The sequence below is a fragment of the Prinia subflava genome, chromosome 1 (genome assembly GCF_021018805.1).
Source record: "Prinia subflava isolate CZ2003 ecotype Zambia chromosome 1, Cam_Psub_1.2, whole genome shotgun sequence".
In the NCBI taxonomy this organism is placed as follows: Eukaryota; Metazoa; Chordata; class Aves; order Passeriformes; family Cisticolidae; genus Prinia; species Prinia subflava.
The window spans coordinates 33,649,550-33,668,104 of NC_086247.1; the positions used below are offsets into that span (position 1 = coordinate 33,649,550).

The window sequence follows — 18,555 nt, forward strand, 5'->3', positions numbered from 1 at the left end:
CATGCAGTCCCAGAAAAAACCTGACGTTCATTATCCCAGGAAGAGACCTCTGCTTTGTAGGTGTAGGGTGCAGTGTCAGTTCTCATGCCCTGGGTTAGTGTTTCTCACTGTGCCATTGCAGTCAGTCTGTGTCTGTTCCTGTTTATTCTGCAGTGATCTTTCCTGACAGTTTGATATGAAAAATTCTCTCTTTGGAATCTTAAACCTTTAAAGATTTAGTCTTGCTTTATTCGTCTTACTTAGTCCAAGAGCATTGCTGCACTGTTTTGGTGAATTTTCAGCAAGAGAAAGGCAAAGCAGAGTGCTGAGTGTGGCCTTGAGGTTAACAGCTCCCTGCTCTGATTTATCTACTGACTTACCTCACTGAAAGGATCTGTTCTGTGAGAGTGCAGCAATGTCAAAATTTGGACTATTCTATTATAAAAGATTGGAAATCAGAGCAAAATATTAAGACATTCTTTGTAAAATTCTTGCACTTTTGTGTAAAAAACCCCATGTTTTTAATGACATGTCAAAACTGGTAATCAGCATCTGATCAGTACTTTTTGACAGAAATTGCAAACAGACCCATAAATATATTTGTTAATTGAAATCAGTGGGGCTGTATGAATGTGGGGTAAACTTTTGTCTTTATCTATAACACAACCACTGATATAGCTGAGTTTTAAATCAAGCAGCTTCAGCAAAAGTAAAATAGCCAAAGCAACAAAGCCAGTAAAAGTAATCCAAAGTTTTCTTTTTTTATCTTTTTGATTAAACCTCTAGGTTTAATCTAAGCTTTCCTTGATGGGTATTTCAGGTCTTTTTATTTCTCTTTCATTTTTTGACTCTGTTAGTTCTTTCTCTCTTAAATTTCTGAGGAGTATCAACTGCTATCAGGTGTCTGATAATTTGTTCCCCAATCTGTGGTAGCCTCTTATAAAAGTTTAGTAGCATTCATAGCATTTGTGTCTCATTCTCTTTTCTCTTTCTGGAGCTATGTCTACCCATTAAAAAAGAGCAAGACTCCTACAGTGTGAGGGTTAAACCTTTGTCCCTTGCCACTCACTAACTGCCTGGTTGCTGAGAATTCTGGATGTGCAGACTTTCATTCCACTGAAATGTATTTTCTGGGACTGTGACATTTTCTCCTTGCAGGGAAGTGCTGCGTAGTCAAGTTTATTTTTATTTATGCAATGGAAGAATTTGAAATGTAAGAGTAGCCCAATGCTTACTTCAGCTGACACACTTGAAAAGTATGGTTATATTGAGATAATGTAATGGGAGGTCATACATGAGATTTCTGAGTCTTGTTTCCTTTGAAGTGAATTGGTGTCTTTGATTCCTGTCTTTTCTTTCTTATCACTGTAAGGTTCCTAATGCAACTTATTGCACGATTCAGTTTAGCAATTTCCGTTGTTAGAGGAGGCAGTGCTTACAGACAAAATAGTGAGTATAGCAACTGTGATAAATGGCTAAAATGAAAGCAATATAGCCTATTTTTTTCCTTAAGCTGTTCCTTACTAGGAGGTATATTGCAGGATGCATAATTTGGTTTATCTCTCGTGCAACATGATAAAGTAAAATGGTTATTTTTCACATTTAGTTCTGATCTAATTATTCCTTCAGTTTCACAGGACTTAGATTTCTGCTCATAGGTTTTGCATACCTGGGGTTTCTGTAGGTGCTCTGGGGTAAATTACAAGCCAACTGTCTATGCTAGCCCATCAAATGTTTGAAACTGTTTATATTCAAATGTGGTAACTGTAGGGATATCTGTTAGAAATCATTCATCATGTTGTCTTTCAGAACGTTTAATGTGCTATATAGGGACCTCATTAGTTGTAGGGTAGCCCTTGGCAGTCTGTCAGGTGCTTTGGATCAAATTTTCTTTTGCTGACACTTTTCTGAGTATTTTCCTAGTTCAGAATCTGTTTAATACTTGGATCTTCCTATAGTCTTTCATCAACATTCCACACAAGAAGTTTAAAGGAATTCCTTCAGCATTGTCAGGTCCTTCCTTAGCTTTAATTGCTTTACTTGAGGTCCTAGGGCTTGTGCGGATGCCTTTGAGGTATTCTTCTGCATATTTTCTTTGACTTTAGAAGACGGAAAATCAAGGGCTTTTTGAATTATTATAGCTCCTGTTCTGACCTCTCAATTTCCCATTGTAGGTGTCCTTATTATTTTTGATACCATCTTTTGTCTGTTTTCCAATTCTTTGATATTTCTCCAGGAAGTTGTGAAGTGTAGATGGTGAGATAATTGCATCCAGTGCTGCATTTGTGACATCCCCAGCATTTGGTATGCTGTCATAGCAGTCCCTTTGGATTGGAATTTCATCTTGTGCTACATTACAGGCCCTGTCTCTTTTGCTGTTTCCTCCTGGGTGGTTGCAGATTTCTGCATATTATTGACACAGATTGTTTCTTTGATCAGTGCCTTTGCAGCTTCTGCCTTTGAGATCCTGAAAGGGATGTAGCTACATTTTTATACAGACTACGGATTTATTCCGTCTGACAGTGCTGACTAATCCTCCTAAAAGTCTGCTTTCTAATCCATGTATGTTATCAGCTAAAATGAATGAATAGAGGATTTTCTGTTTACATAATATCAAAATTAGTCAAAACTTTCAGTCACTTATATTTGCCTCCCAAAAGCTTCCTGTAAGCTTCTAATAAAAATAGTGTTACACATGGCTGTTTATTTGTTGTTTGCCTCTGTGTAATCATTTACCATACAAAGCATTGCATATGAATTTGTTTTCCTTGAAAAATAAAGTTTGCAGTATCTTTGCATTACAAATATGAGGCCAAATGTTTTTTGTTTCCTGTGCAAGTAATTATGTCTACTCAGAATTTAAAATGTTCCTCAGCAGAACAGGGGGAAAATACAATGGAAGGTTCATAGATTGAGGTAAGGACAGGGAAAATGCTCACTAATTACTATCATGGCCAAGTAAACTTGACTTAGGAAAATTAGTTTATCACCAGTTAATAACAGAGTAGGATAGAAAGAATTAAAAAGAAACCTACAAGCACTTCCTACCCACTCCTTCCTTCTCCCAAAGCTCAGCTTTGCTCCTGACTCTCCCACATCCTCCACTGGAGTGATGCAGTGGGCTGTGGAAGGGGAGTTGTGGTCAGTTTGTGACACCTTGTCTCTGTTGCTTCTTCTCTGCTTCAAGCAGTCTTTTATTAACTGGTCCAGCACAAATCCTTTCCATGGGGTGCAGTCCTCCAGGAACAGAATGCTCCAGCATGCAGCATTCCCCATGGGTGACATATCCTGCCTGAAAACCTGCTCCTGTGGGTCTCTTCTCCACAGGCCACAATTCCTGCTGGAGCCTGCTCCAGCGTGGATTCCCCACAGTCTGGAGATGTATACCATAGTCTTGTCCTGGGCCTGCAGATGAATCTCTGCACCTGGAGCCCCTTCTCCTCTTCTTCTCTCACTTTGGGTCTGCAGGGCTGTTTAGTCCATATTTTTTCACTGCCTTCACATAGTTGCTGTGCAGTGTTTTTTCCCCTTTCTTAAATAAGTGAACACCAAGGTACCACAAGCATCCTGATAGGCTCAGCATTGGGTAGTGGTGGATGTGTTTTAAAGCAGACTGGAGCTGTCTCTGTCCAGCATGGGACAGCTCACAGTGTCTTCTCACAGAAGCACCCTTGCAGTCCCTACCATGCTATCAAAACCTTGCCATATAAACCTGGTACAATGAGATGAGTCTGCAGTGAAAACTGCACTTCAATATGTAAGAACAACTTCATGGGTGGATTCTGAGGTTGTTCTTTGTGGAACCAGCTGTGTGAGGTTGTGTTTCCCTTAGTCTTTCATGGTTAGAACTCAGAGGAGAAGTCATGTTATCTGACACTGTGCTATGAGTGTTCTGGCTGCTGACTCGAGTTAACTCTGCAGAACTTTCTAGTGCAGCCCTTTTGCCCATCTGTGGTGCTATGGTGAAGTCTGTGAAGCTTTTTGGCTGCAGGGAGGACAACTGTATGCAGCTGAAGAGCTCTGTTCTGTATCCCACACATTGTCCCTTCTGTGGGTGTGTCCCAGGTCATTCTCTGAGAGGCAAGGGACCATTTCAGGGTTGTTTTTATATCCCATATTTAAAAGACAGAGGGAGAGAAGAAGAAATGCTTTGTGAAGGCTATTTCAGGTTGCAGTTACAGAACAGAGTTTTGGGCATAAACCCTGGCATAAATTGTAGCACATCACTTGTTTACATTCAGGCTTTGGGAACTCTTTGGTTGTGAAGGGAGAGAATTGGACAGTCAGGGCAGAGGTGTAGGCACTGGAAAGCAGAACAGATTTAACCCTCATGTATCTATTAGGACATTGTATCTTCTCATGACATGGATAGCTTTTTCTGTGTTCTCCAGAGAAATCCTAGATTGCTTTACTGGGCATTATGTGTGAAAGGCTAAGTCAAAGTGAGTATCTAATTCTCAGCGCTTGGTACTGAAAAATTACCAAAACTGAAAATTTGTGGTAATTTAAAGCTGACACTCTTTAGTAAAATTTGGTAAGTTCTGGATAAATACCTTTCAGTAAATAAGCCAACAGAAACATCTTCTGATTAAGGAATTTAGTACAGTGAAGGTTCTCCCCACTCCAATTCTTTACTCTTAGTGTCAGTTTTTCATATTTTGCAAGTCTGTCTTTCCAGTCAGTGCAGCCTCTAACAGTGACTTTGATTTGTTTGTTTCATGTACTGTGTTTGCTTTTGTTTCCATTCCTGTTTTCCTGGCATTAGGTGGAGTGGATTTCTCCTTTGTGCCATTGCAATGCTCCTTGTGATATTTCCCATGTTTACCTTTCCGAAAAAGCTCCCTCCTCGACATAAAAAAAAGAAAATGAACTCCGATGATGTTTCAAGTGATGATGATGTGATGAAAGAGAAAACAAGCAGCAAAACAGAAACAGACAGTTCAGTTTCTGCCTCTATGGGATTTGGAGAGAATGTTAAAGGTAAAGTTTGTTTTTATTTATAAGTGCTTTAGATTTTGTGTAGGGTCATCCAGGATTGTATGAGTGTAATTGATGGCAGTTTTGACATTCTGTATTTGCTATTATGTTTTTGCTATTGAGATTTTAATAGATGCTCATCCTCTAAAATGGCAGGCTACAGCAATGGTTGTAGGACATCCATTTTCTTGTTACCATATGGATTTGTGCACCTTAGAGTTTGTTAATTGTCACACTTGCTTTATAAGCTGACCTTCATGGAATAAAGTGCTCTTCTACAGTATAAGTGAAACAAGCAGAAGGAATTCTGGTATGTGAGTTCAATTACATTCATGCATTTGGGTAAGTTCATAGAGAAAGATTATTTGTTTCATATTCCTTTCCTGTCTATTTTGTACTGCAGACTATTTTCTGAAGGCTAAGGCAAATAAAACTTGTGCTGATTTTGAAACAAGAAGAGATCAAAAGATTGACAAGTAGTAAAGATTTTTAATTTATTCAAGAAGTAGCCATTAATATAAAATCTAACAGTAAGGAATAATCACTGACAAATTGCCTGGGGAAGAAGGGCAGTGTTGCTACAAATTGATTAATGTGAAGCATATAGAATTTAAATTGACAATACAGACTTGACAGTGTCATAAAATTGAATAGTATAGGACAAGAGTGAATGTGCCTCAATGCCATTGTGTTGTTAGTGTTGTTGTGTTCTCCTTGTATTGTAAGATGCAAATGCTGGTTGTGCCATTTCATGATAAATGCAGTGGGACTGGGAGAAACCATGAAATATCTATTGTACCGTCAGACCTCATTTGAACTCAAATAAGTGTTTGTTGAAATAGACATTAGTGTTACTTTTTACTTAGGTATCAGTCCAGGTTATAATGATTGGCAAACTTTAAAATGAAACATTTATGATCACTTTTTATGCTGAGTAGACAAGGCTTACCAAAACCAGCTGGTTTTAGACTAAACCCAGTGTAAATTTATGTTTGCACACCTTACATATTGATTTGCTCTGTATTGCATTTACACTGGTTCTCTCAGGGTACTGTTAATTTCTACAGAAGTAAAGGAAAAAGAGGATAGCAGAACTTTCTTGGTGTGATTTATTAGCTTACAAATCAGCTTCTTAAGGTACGTGGCAAGCAAAGAGGTAGCAAAGTGAACCTCAGATATCAGATCTTTCAGATCATTTTGTTGACAGAATGGTTGAAAATGTGATGGAGAACCAAGAAAAGCATGTTTCGTTCCTGCTTTGAAGACTCTAATCTCCATATTTGTGAGTCCCAATACATATTTTCTCCTCAATCCACACAATTGGTTGTGGGTTTTCTTTGCCTTCAAACCTACTGGCCCCTGATTCGTGGAAGTAGTTCAGGGTTTCTCCTGTCAGTATTTTCTCAGTAACACAGGGAGTTGGGGGAGTCTAGTCTTGGCTGGACTCCTTCCCAAGGATTGCAGGCAATGTCACAGCAGAGACTGCTTCACCTTTGGGTGTGCCTGATGAAGATACAGGTGTACAGATGAACTGCATCTGGGTGAGTTTGCTGATGCTGGTTCTCTGTCCTGATATATAAATTCACCCTCAAGGCCATGCCGTCCCTACAGGCACAGCAGATACAGAAAAAACAAGTATTTGCTTGTGAGAATGTTTTCTAGGACTTTTTATTTTACAGAAATAAAAGCTTCTGTATGTCTCATTTTGGCATGTGTTTCTTTGTTATGTATCTGCCTAGATGTGTAACATGAATTTTATAAAATTCTATATTAATATATTAATGGAGCTACCAAATTAGAGGTTTTAATATACAAAACTTTTAATTTTCTGTAGATGAGAAACTTCACCATGTGGAACAGTGAAAAGAAACATGCCAGAAAGATAGCAAGCTAGTTCAGATAGGTAGAAAAAGTATTTTGCTGTAAGCTGATAATAGCTTTCCCATTCGGTGTCAGTTACCCTAGAAAAGAAGGCCTGCAGCAGGAATGCACTATTATTTAATTATTTTTCCAGTTTAAGTGGGCTTTATGGAATAAGATCATGCCTCAAGCTTCTCAGCTGAGGTAATTTTGTTTATAATGGGGAGGAAAAAAGGATCATATGTATCCAAGTCATTTAGCATTGCTTCTTCTGAGATGCAGTGAACATTTTATACTTTCCATTGGATTTCAGAGCTTCATCTTTTTATAGCACTATGGGCAGAAACTCCACTTAGGCAGTAGCCAGGAGACTGCTGATTTAGTAGGTCATATCTTCTGTTCTGTGCTCATAAATATCAATGATGTCATAGTCTGCCATGACAGAGGTCAGTGCCATCAAATCTCTGAAATCTATGCAGCTTTGGTAAGGAAAGTAACTATTTTGTTCTTCCAGTATGATGTCATCTTATCTGGGAAGCCTGGCAAAGTGATTTTTGCTTTGTAACTTGTTCTAATTTCGTAATTAATTCTCTAGGTAAATGAAAAAGGATCAAAAAGTCACAAGAGTCTTTTTTTCTGCACTGAATGCCTGTAAAGGCTGAAGAAATAAACCAAAACTGGCTCCATCCACAAGTAGCCTCAAACTTCAGTAACCTGAGCTTTATTTTGGCCCATGGTAGAGCTGAGATTAGATAAAAATACAGATACAGCTTTGCTTTTTCACATGTTTCTAGTTGCAAGGGCTTTTAATTCAGTCTTTTCTTACTTATGTTTCAAGTAGAAAGTGTGAGTTGAAGAATGCTTCTGAGTCAGGTATTAAAAGTATTAAATAAAAGAGTAAGTAGGCCACAGGAGGAAGAAAATCAGGTGTAGTTTATTGGGAAGAATAGAGGTAGTGTAGATTACATGAGCTAGAGGAGTTTTATACTGAAGCACTACAGTTCAGTCTCATATGTGCAGATACTACATGAATCTGAGCAGACAAAACTACTGTTTTCATTTATTACCTAGATACCCCTAGGGTTTTGTACCATGGAAATTGTATCTGCAGTTCCTTTCACTTACCACTGTAATGAAACTTGCTGTGCAATTGAATAAAGGAGCAGTGTAAAGAAAGCAAATATATATACTACTTAAAATAGACTGATCTAATCTGAATTAAATAATCTAATTAATTACATGTATTTTGTAGCCTTTGGGTTGTTTTTGTTTTGTTGGTATGTACAGCCCTTTCTTAAATGTAGAATTTTCCTGTCTGCCTTTTCACGTCTCCCAGCTGTCGTATGCCTTTCTCAGTGAGTTCCTGTGAGGGACAGAGACAGGGTAATACTGATTGTCAGGGCATCAGCAGAGATGAAAGAAGCTCCTAAGGGGCTTGTGGCTGCAGGATAAGCCCTCTGAAGTGCTTTGCCAAGGATCTGCATTGGAGTTGCTGTGCTACCTGAGGCTCAGTTGACAGGGATCAGAAGAGGAAGAGGAGGAGACAGTGGGCTGTGTGGGGCTCTTGGTGGCACTGTGAGTATCAGAGGGTTCAGCAGACCATGGGCTGGAGGTCCTGCAGTGCCACTGACCTTGAGCAAGGCACTTCCCTTGGCCTTTCTTAGGCTGTCGTGACGAGCTCAGAATAGAAAAGATTGGCATAGCTGCATGCAGTGATGAGCAGTGCTAACTGGAGCTTCCAGGGCCTGCTCTAAATCAAATCAAAATAAGTAATATATCATACTGATTCTGAACTCCTCAAAGCTGCCCCTGAGACCTCGGTGTGGAGCCAGGCTTCTCCAGAGCTGCAGGCTTGGGTAGTGCTGTCCAGACTGGGAGCACCAGCAGAAAGGAGGTCTTCTACCTAATGTCTGCCTCACCCTCACAAGAGCCTTTTCTGATGGACTGCAGAAGGACAGTGCTGTAGACTGGGATGGTTTATTCATCTGATTGTTGTCATTGCATTGCCTTGGGCTGGGCGTGCAGGAACAGGGATAAAAGAAATGATATTAAATGTTGAAAAAGGAGATGAAGTCAGAATTACTTGAGTTTTTATTGAAATTCTGTTTACAGTGCTTTGCTTAGAGAAATGTTTATGAATACTTGTATTACTTGCAGATTTTTCTTATGCTTTTCCCTTACCATGAATCAAGCAGTGGTCCAGCACGAGTGAAAGAAAAATGAATACTGACCAGAGAAAAAATATTGTCAAAGATCATGAAAGGAAGAAAATTGCCAATAGGCTATCAAACCAGTCCAGCAAGGCAGGTTTCAATTTACTCTTAGTTATATACTAGGTTATTGGGTGGAAAAAAAAAAGTTAAAATTTGAGTTACTGCACAGAAATATAAACATGTTTGCAGCCATGCTAAAAGATTGTTTTAGTTCTAGGAGTGTAATTTAGAGGTTTATTAGTTTAGATGAAGAATGAAGGAGATTGCAAGTTCTGTAGGTTTGTTTCTGATGCACATTTGCAAAATCATGCATTGTCTTTTGAAGATGTCTTCTCTAAAAATCAAATCTGACAGTTTTAATAATGGCACTGGAATCAAAGCCTAGGCCTATGGCTAGCCACGCAAAAGTTATTTGACATAGAAATGTTTTAAAAGCATGATTGATATGTAGTATAAAGGATCCTTTAACTTGTGCTTATTCCAAGACACTTAGTTTTATCTACTTAACAGTAGAAATCCCATTTCAAAATACTAATTAGTTTTGAAATGAATAATGACCTTTAGCCTGAGTGCTCAGATGAGATGACTTACTCCAGTAAGTAGGAGTCAACAGAAGTACAGCTCTACATACAAACACTGGAGCAAAATGTTCATTAGCTCTGCAGTTCTTTGCCAAATTAATTCTTCAGTTGACTGAAAATTCTAAAGCAGACATTTTCCTGAAGCTCAGTTTTACCAGGAAGGGTATTATGATGTCTGGACCAGACTCTTTGAAATAACTGATTTAGCAAAGACCTGGAGTTCAGCTCTTGGCCAAGAACTCTCAATTCATTTCTACAAAGAACACAGTGTTCATCATCCTAATAAAATCATCTTTTCCTCTATGATGGTGCCTTATTTTCTCCCACATTTTCAACCCAGGTGAGCAACTGCTACTAAGTAGCTCAGTTTCCAGCAGGACCAGTCCTTCTTTCTAATTCCTGATTCCTTTGTCTCAGCAATATCAGCATGGTCATAGCTTCTATTGCAAACAGCAAACAGCACCATCTTTTTTTATTTTTTAAGCTGTAGGTGGTAAAAAACATTAAGATTCAAATATATGACTGCTTCTTAATATGATTTATTCATTAGTTATTTCCACCAAAAATTTTATTTAACATTTAATATGTTTCCTCATAGATGTAGCAGGAGAGCATTTGACTACATTAAAATTGTAAACGCAGTACTCATAATGAATTCAGTATAAATTTTGACAACTGGCATAAGCTAGGACTGGATGCAGTCGGACGACTTAAGTGCTAATTTGCAGCTTGACAAGTTTTGAGATGACAAGTGAAATTCTGTTTGCTTTTATACAGATAACCTACTGGAGTCAGTGGAGAAAGTGAGACAGATTTTTGTCTTGACAACTTTTAACATCAATAAAATTTTCACTCAGTTGTTCTTGCTCAACATGTATTTCTAATGGGTGCTCTTGTCATTGAATTCAGTTGGCTTTGATTCAAGCACTATTCCATTTCTGTTCCAAGTGAAAAGCAAATGAAAAAAATTGAACTGTACTAGGTTAGATATAACACTTAAAAAAATGATCTTGGGTAAAAAAAGCCCCAAGGAAAAGAAGACTAAGTATTGAATATGGTGATGATAATTTGACATCACTAAAGGATTAAATTAAAAGTATGTAAGTGTTTAATTTAACTACAGCGCTGAATTTCATGGGGGTCTGATATTTGATTTGAGAATAATTGCAACATTCATGAATACTTTTTCAATATAAGTTAATGATGTACTCTCATTTTTAATTGATTGCTTTATCTTTCTGAGAATATTAATTGAGTTGTATGTAAGTTGTATTGAGATTCCGTGATATCATTGATGTAATCTTTTCATTATGCTTTGTCTGCATCATTGTAAATGCTTTTAAGTCATGTAGGAAAATGTTTAACTAAAAATATTTTGGTTCCCCATTCAAATTAGATTATTATTATCCCAGCTTTCCAAGGATTGTCCTTGGAGCAGAGCGTAACAGGAGAGTATAGGATGTTTTTTCCTCCTATGGAGTGCAAAACTCAGTACTGTCAGATCAGCAGTGTGATATGTGTTATCTCACAGCAAATCATAGAATAAGATATCAGAATAATTCCAAAATCCCTACATTTTATTGCTGTTCTTCTTTCTGTTATGGTGTTACTATCTGTTCTTTCAGATGTTTTTTTAATACACAGCTCAGTTGTGTTTGTGCCAAGTGGGACTGTGGGCCTGAGCGAGGCAGTGAGAAGGGGTCAGAGCAGGCAGCAAGGGCTACAATCCCAAGTGTGCACTCTCCCTTCTGTCTAGCAAATGTACCAGCTGCTAGCAAGCCACTATTGCCAGCTTGTCTCAAAGAAAATCAATTGGTTCTATTTCAGTTTGCTTTTGTTTCTCACTCATTGTTTATAACATTCGTTTGTCATTTTTGTCATTTTATAGAGCTTCCAAGAGCAGCTGTCAGGATCTTAAGCAACATGACATTCCTTTTTGTGAGTTTGTCATACACAGCTGAGAGTGCCATTGTCACAGCTTTTATTACCTTCATTCCCAAGTTCATCGAGTCACAGTTTGGCATCCCAGCTTCCAATGCCAGCATCTACACTGGTAAGGCATTGCCCTGTAGTGTTACCTTGCAAGGTTGGCTTTGGCTAATGAAATGAGTCAATTAGGAATGAACCAAAAATGTGATTGTTCAAACAGGTGATTGGATCCTGCTTTCTGCATTTGGTTAGATATTCAGACTATTTTTTGGTGTTCATTATATATGTATTTAGTAAAATGTATTGTTAAAGGGCTGGATTTTTTTTTCCATAGCCCTAGACATGTTTTCTCATTTGTTGATGGTCTCCAAGGGGAAAAAAACCAACAAAAACAAGCTAGAAAAACCATAGATATGACTGCAATTTGTGTGCTTTAAAAGATCTCTTAAAACTATTCTTATTTTCTGTGAATTTTACTTCCTCTTTGATTTTTAAAATATTTTTGTCTTTTTTTCCCCTCAGTGAAAAGTTGTTTATCTGTCCCATTCTCCTGTTATCTCTCTCCTCCAGGGTGGTGGCTTTCTCCTTATTTACATTGAGGCAACAATCTAGTCTAGTCAGAGCTCCCCAAATCCTCTCCTACCTGTCATTTCAGGAGACCCCTATCTTGCATGTGTGATGCCTCCCCAGCTGTACCAATGTACAGCCATGTCCAACTTTTAACAGAACTACAGACCACAAAATTTTAAGCTTCACACTGCTCTGTGACTGTGAGAGATGAGAACTTGGCTACTAAAAGAGGCCAAAATATTGTGCAGAATCGGGGCCTGTGTCATGCAGATGAGTTTCCTTATCTTCTTTGCTGCTTCAAAGACATTTGTCTTTATAATAATCTTTTTAAATTCTCCATAGTGCTTCTCATATAGAATAACTGCTAATTGCTCTGCAGGTTGGTTCTTTTTTCCCTCGTACTTCCAGACACTCTGCCCTAGGAGTGATGGAGGGGAGTGAATTGTGGGGACACAGGTGAAGTATGGGATGAAGCTGCCCAGGGGCATCTGTCAAAAAAGGATAAAAAGTAGCAGAAGGAAGAGGGGGGGCACATAGAGCTCACATGGGAAGAACTTATCACTTGCAGTGGCGGGAAGAAATGCAAGGAGTTTCTAGTGTGGGGAGGGGAAAAGTCAGAGAAGCACCATGTGGTGCTTTCTATTTGAGAGTTTCTGGGATGAGATTTTCTTCAGGGCATGAAATCTCTGTGTTCTGCTTATAAGGAGGAAACATTGACTCATAGGACAGTGATGCTCTCTGAAGCTTAGGGTAGCTACACACACAGGAGTTTTACTGTAATGAGTCTTGATGGGATGTCTACACCATAACTTACTTCATTCTCAAGACAAACCAGAAAAATCCTTGCCAGAAAAGTACTTAACAGCCAGTACATTATAAGAGGTAAAGCCAGTGTGACCTTGTCCAAAGTGTGAAGTTATTAACATCTATTGCTTCCCCTGTTATAAATTACTTGGTAAAAACTATTATAATGAACCAGAAGAAGACGATGAAATGTATCAGGCTGGATGTGCAACAAGGACAAGTAAGCAGTGCTTCTACAATCCCAACTCTTAAACTTAGCATTGAAGTCAACAGTTGTTAATTTGATAAATATTTTTTGTAGGGAGGATGGGAAAAGGAAACTTGAAAATTTTGTATTAGATTGCTGCTGGCTAATAAAGTAAAAGACATTACAAGTTCACAGATTTTCTGGTTAGTAAAAGAGAATTTACATGTTGTTTACATTATACATCTATCTTAATATGCACATTGCCAGCTGGGTACATGTGCTTCCTGAATCTCTTCATGTAAAGATCTTACTGGCAATTTTTTTGTCTTCTAATCGGCAATTCTTTAATTAAGTCTCAATTTCTTTTGGTTTTAAAACAACCCTGGTATTTACCATCAGCAAAAAACATTATGTGCCAAACTTCATGTCTTGAACTTGTGCAGCTTCTACATTTAATTTCTGCTCTTGGAAGAAGGACTGGTTTTGATTCTGTGAAGAATTACTGTTTAGAATGTTCCTCATGAAATGACATTTTCTTCTATAATGTGATGATGGTGGGATAATTAAGGTGCCAGCTGTTTTTCCCTCTATTCTTGCTTTCACAATCTCAACATTTTGATAAATATAATGTCCCTTTCACCTCTAGACATATTAGCAGAGAATGAGTATGCTTTGCAATAATTGTAAAGGTATTTGCAAATGATAGTCTTTCTGGCTTCTTTAAGAGACCAGCATCTCTAGCAATTTGGATTATAAAGTTCAGCTTCTCTGTAGATGCAGCTGCCAAAAGTAGTTCAAATTCCATGTTTATGTGAAATGCATCTTTATTGGCAAAGCCTTTCATTAAAGACCTTCTCACATGTCAGTGAGAAGCAAAAGACAAGGGAAGAAAAGTGGAAGACATATATTGACTACCACCACCTCAGGACCTGATGAGTGGGTGATGTGTTGCTGAACCTTATAACTGCAGCAGCAGAGCAGCAGAGGTTTCATAGGCACGTCTTTTTGTCTTAAACTTAACCCTAATTCTATTATCCTAATTTTTTAAATTGTGTTTGATCTGTTTACACTCCATGTATCTGTGGAGAGATGAATTGGAATGCTGAGGTAGGAATCATGGAATCATAGACTCAAGGCTGGAAAAGACCTCCAAGATCATCAAGTCCAACCTTTGATCAAACACCACCATGTCAAGAAACCATAGCACCAAGTACCACTTCTGATCATTTCCTGAGCACCTCCAGGGAGGGTGACTCCACCACCTCCCTGGGCAGCCTATTCCAAGAGTTAACCACCCTTCCAGTGAAGAACGTCTTTCTAATGTCCAACCTGAACCTCCCTTGGCCCAGCCTGAGGCCATTTTCTCTTGTCCTGATGCTAGTTGCCCTGAAAGTGCTATTGAGCTTGAGTAAAGTATCCAAAAGGCAGAATTTGCAGCCAGGCTTGCGTGTGCACTCCCAGGTGGCCAGAGTTCTGGGGTCCTGCTTGAGGTTGGCGGTGTGCTTTGCTGGAATTAACCATGAGAATGGGAGGCGGGAGATTTGTGTCCAAATCTGGATTTCTTCAAATTTTCAGTGGTTAAGCTGGACCTTCTCCCCATTCTAAAATAAATACAAAACAATGTTTCTGCTTGTAAGTACAATAGTTCTCTTATAGTGCCTTGGCTGGTGCTAATATGATAAGGAGGCTTTTATGAATTCTTTGACAACACTCCAGAGGTTTGAAAAGTCTGACTCAGTTTGCTAACAGAGAATCAGACAATGGAGATCTTAGTGCAGCATTTGCAGTCATCTAATTATGGAATGAAACCAATATTTATGTTTTATGCCATTTCTGTAGGTCCTGTTTTAACACTGTTTGAACTTCTTCTTGGCAGGTGTGATTATTGTCCCAAGTGCCGGTGTTGGCATTGTCCTAGGCGGCTACATTATAAAAAAGCTGAAACTCGGTGCAAGAGAGTCTGCAAAGCTGGCCATGATCTGCAGTGGTGTATCTCTGCTGTGCTTTTCAACACTCTTCATTGTTGGATGTGAAAGCATTAATCTGGGGGGAATAAATATACCTTACACAACTGGGTAAGTATCTTGCACGATTATCTCTGGTAAAACTAGCTTTTTCCAATGAGCCTGGTCTAGAAATGTAAAAAATGCTCATAGCTGATGTACTGAGGAAGCCACATGTTCAAGTGAGAATTTAGTGAGTACGGTGATATAAACACGTGCTGTTAGTGTGTGGCCCTTGTTTTTCACATCTGGTTTATAATGCAGTTTATGTAGTAACTCACCTTTTTGAGGGGTGAGGAAATGTGTTAGAATGGCCTTCAGTGATGCAGAAAAATAATAATAGTGTCCTCTGTAGATTACTTAGAATTAACTTAGTGTTTCAAAATATTTTTTGCTCATAAAAATTGTGAAAAAACTAAGTGGATTATGAAGATTATTTCTGAATGGGTTTATTATCACTTTAATAGTATTTTAGATCTACAGTCCCTATTTGAGAGGAATCACTTGGGCATATGCTGTTGATATTAGTGGTGTGCACTGCTTCTGAACTCCTTACTAGTCCTCCAGTGCTTGCTGGATCATCACAAGACAGCAACTAGACCATATTCCCTAAAGTTATGTAGAGAGGGAAGAGGACTGCAATGAGGAAGAAGGTGTGGATATAGGAAGGATTTGGGAATCTAGGAATTTAGGCTGTGACATTAAGAAATGTATGGAAGGGCATAAAAAAAAAGAAAAATTATATTTAGGAGGAAGGCAATGTGGTATAACTTGAGACATTTTCACTGGAAAGGGATTCCATACAAGCCTGATAGCCTGATCATGAGCTTTTATTTTCTTTCTTACTTTGTACATGAGATTTTCCTCAAAATTGCCTTCTTCTTATAGGTGAAACAAAGGAACAGAGTAAGTGTTTGAGAGTGTGAACCTATGTGAAGCAATATGTTTTTCTCTTCTACATCTGAGGCATGTTTGCCTTTTAATTATAACAGGTGCTGGGTATCAGATCCATTTGTATATTTGCTTTTAGGGCTCAGCTCTGGACTCCTAATATTTTGAAGAGAATGTACAGTGTGGAGCAGGAAAAGAAATGATGAAATGGAGAAAAAATACAGTGGGGCAGAGGGATAGCAAGTGAAAAACAAAGAGGTAAAATGGGAAGCAAGGGAGGAAGAAAATAGGCACTGTTTACACAGAGAATGTTTTGCATTGCTTGTTGCTGGGCGTTTCTACACTGCTGTCAAACCTTAATGCTAGAGCAATGAAAACCAGCAGCTGAAAGTCAAGAGCTGATGAAAAGCTGTTACTCTTTTGTATTCCTAAGAGCTAGAGTTAAAGCTTGCTGCTGAGGGGCTGTCAGTAGAAGGAAATAGCATGGTGATATACCCTCATCTGAGCTTAGTGGGCTGAAGAAGAAGAGAAGAGGAATGGGAAGGGGATGGAATGCTTTGATTGTCCACCTGCTGTTAATGTTTGTGACAGCCCATGGGTATAGATGAAGAAATGAAAATTAATAGGAATGAAAAAGTAAATTTCAGATAGGAATTAGTTGATCTGTGGGGCAGGTCAGAATGTCCATGCCTAACTAATGAGAAGCCTGTACCTTTCTGTTTGGTGAAGAAGACCCATTTGATTTAAATCTATTTCTAAACTGAGGACAAGGCCTACTATTGTCATGTAACTCACAACCTTCATGCTGGAATTGTAAGAGTATCTAATTTTTTTTGTAAGTAATAACATTTGCAGTAAATACATAGCATCAATTGAAATAGGCATCAATTCACAGCTGTTGTGCAAGTCTGCAGTAGCATTACTTCCTTCCCACCTTCATCTAATTGTTCTTACTGAGAAAAGAGGTGAGAAATAGTAATGGCAAAATTCTCACACCTGTTGATGTATATAAACTCCTTGAACTCAGTATGAAATTTGTATTGACTGTAATGTCATCAGAAATTGAGGATTACCAGCACGTTACAAAGCATGGTTCTGCTAGATTTTTGTAACACAGAGATCGAGTCCTCCTTTATTATCAAAATGATAGGAAAAAGGCAGCACTACATATAAATTAATCTTGAATATCTGACATGATAAGCATGATCAATCATTTGATAGCTTCTAATTACTTACTTAGTAGGCAACTCTTTAACTCAGACATCAAAGAATGTGGTTGGCCATGGAATAAAAAAAGCATGCTTTCATTTTGAGTTTATTCTTCATTCTCTACTTTGACTGTAGTGCAGCAGAGGGATGTCAAAGCCAGTACAACAGGCAAGATTGGGTAAGGAAAGCAGTAGAGCTGCCTGGTTTGGGGTAAATGTATTGCATGATGCTCTACCCTAACATGGCAATACCAGGGGTGATATCCGACCTGTCTGCACTGGCAGCTACCCAGAGATCTCAGATGCATTGGGCAGTGTAGACATACCCTGCAGGATAATTTCTGGACAAATATGTTAATTTCTACTGTTTGTTTTTTATACATTTAAACATACATTTTTTTCTTTGGTGAACTGCTCCATAAACCGCTACAAAGGAGAGGGATGAACTAGGTTTCAGTTAATGTAGAGTTATGTGCATACCAGTACTCTGAAAAGTAGGCAGTGACATTCATAATTCAGTATGTTTCATAACTCAGTATTTTTCCAACTGTCCCAGCTGCAAGGAAGTGGATGGGACCTGGAGGCATGCACAGATTAGAATATATGAGAAGGGATTTTCTGCTGTTTTATGTTGGGCACGAGCAGTTTTGCTGTTGTTGGCGTATCATCAGCATTTCTGTTCTCAGGAAGATCAAGGGCACCTCTGCATTGTACATCTCAGCATTTTGGAACCTATTGTTCTGTGCCCCAGCCTTGTTCTGAGGACATGATACTCAAATTGCAGTGTAAGGAGCCCTATGTCAAACCACAGTGTGGCATCCCTTCTCTTGCACCATAACAGCATCCAGGTGGGAAGTCCTGAATGAGTGAACAGTCCGACAAGAGTCCAATATTTCTAAGGAGAGATGCTCCACAGCCTCCCTGGGCAACCTGTGTCACAGCCCAGTCACCTTCACAGTGAAAACTGTTTCCTAGTGTTTGTAGGGAACCTCCTGTGTTTCAGTGTGTGCCCATTCTTCTGTTCCTGGCACTGGGCACCACTGAAAAGAGCCTGGTTCCTCTTCTTTGCATCATCCCTTCAGGTGTTTATAGGCATTGTTGAAATCCCCCTGAGCCTTTTCCAGGCTGAACAGTCTCAGCTCTCTCAGCTTTTCCTCAGAAGAGAGATGCTCCATTCCTTTCATCATCTTTGTGGACTTTCACTGGTCTCTCTCCAGGACATCCATGTCTCTGTTCTACTGAGGAGCCCAGAACTGAACCCAGCACTGCAGGTGTGGCCTCACCAGTGCTGAACAAAAGAGAAATAGCAGAGAGCAGCTGCTTTGTTATTTTTCAGACCTGTCTCTTGCATGT

The 18,555-nt window shown here is 38.9% G+C and overlaps 1 protein-coding gene across 1 annotated transcript in view; it reads left to right on the plus strand.

Moving 5' to 3' along the window:
- SLCO5A1 (solute carrier organic anion transporter family member 5A1) overlaps positions 1 to 18,555 on the plus strand; it is a 74,588-nt gene that overhangs the window by 33,215 nt on the left and 22,818 nt on the right. The window contains exons 3-5 of the mRNA XM_063392808.1: positions 4,745 to 4,959; positions 11,499 to 11,663; positions 14,977 to 15,175. Of these exons, the coding sequence (XP_063248878.1) occupies positions 4,745 to 4,959; positions 11,499 to 11,663; positions 14,977 to 15,175 (579 nt within the window). The remainder of the gene's footprint in view (positions 1 to 4,744; positions 4,960 to 11,498; positions 11,664 to 14,976; positions 15,176 to 18,555) is intronic.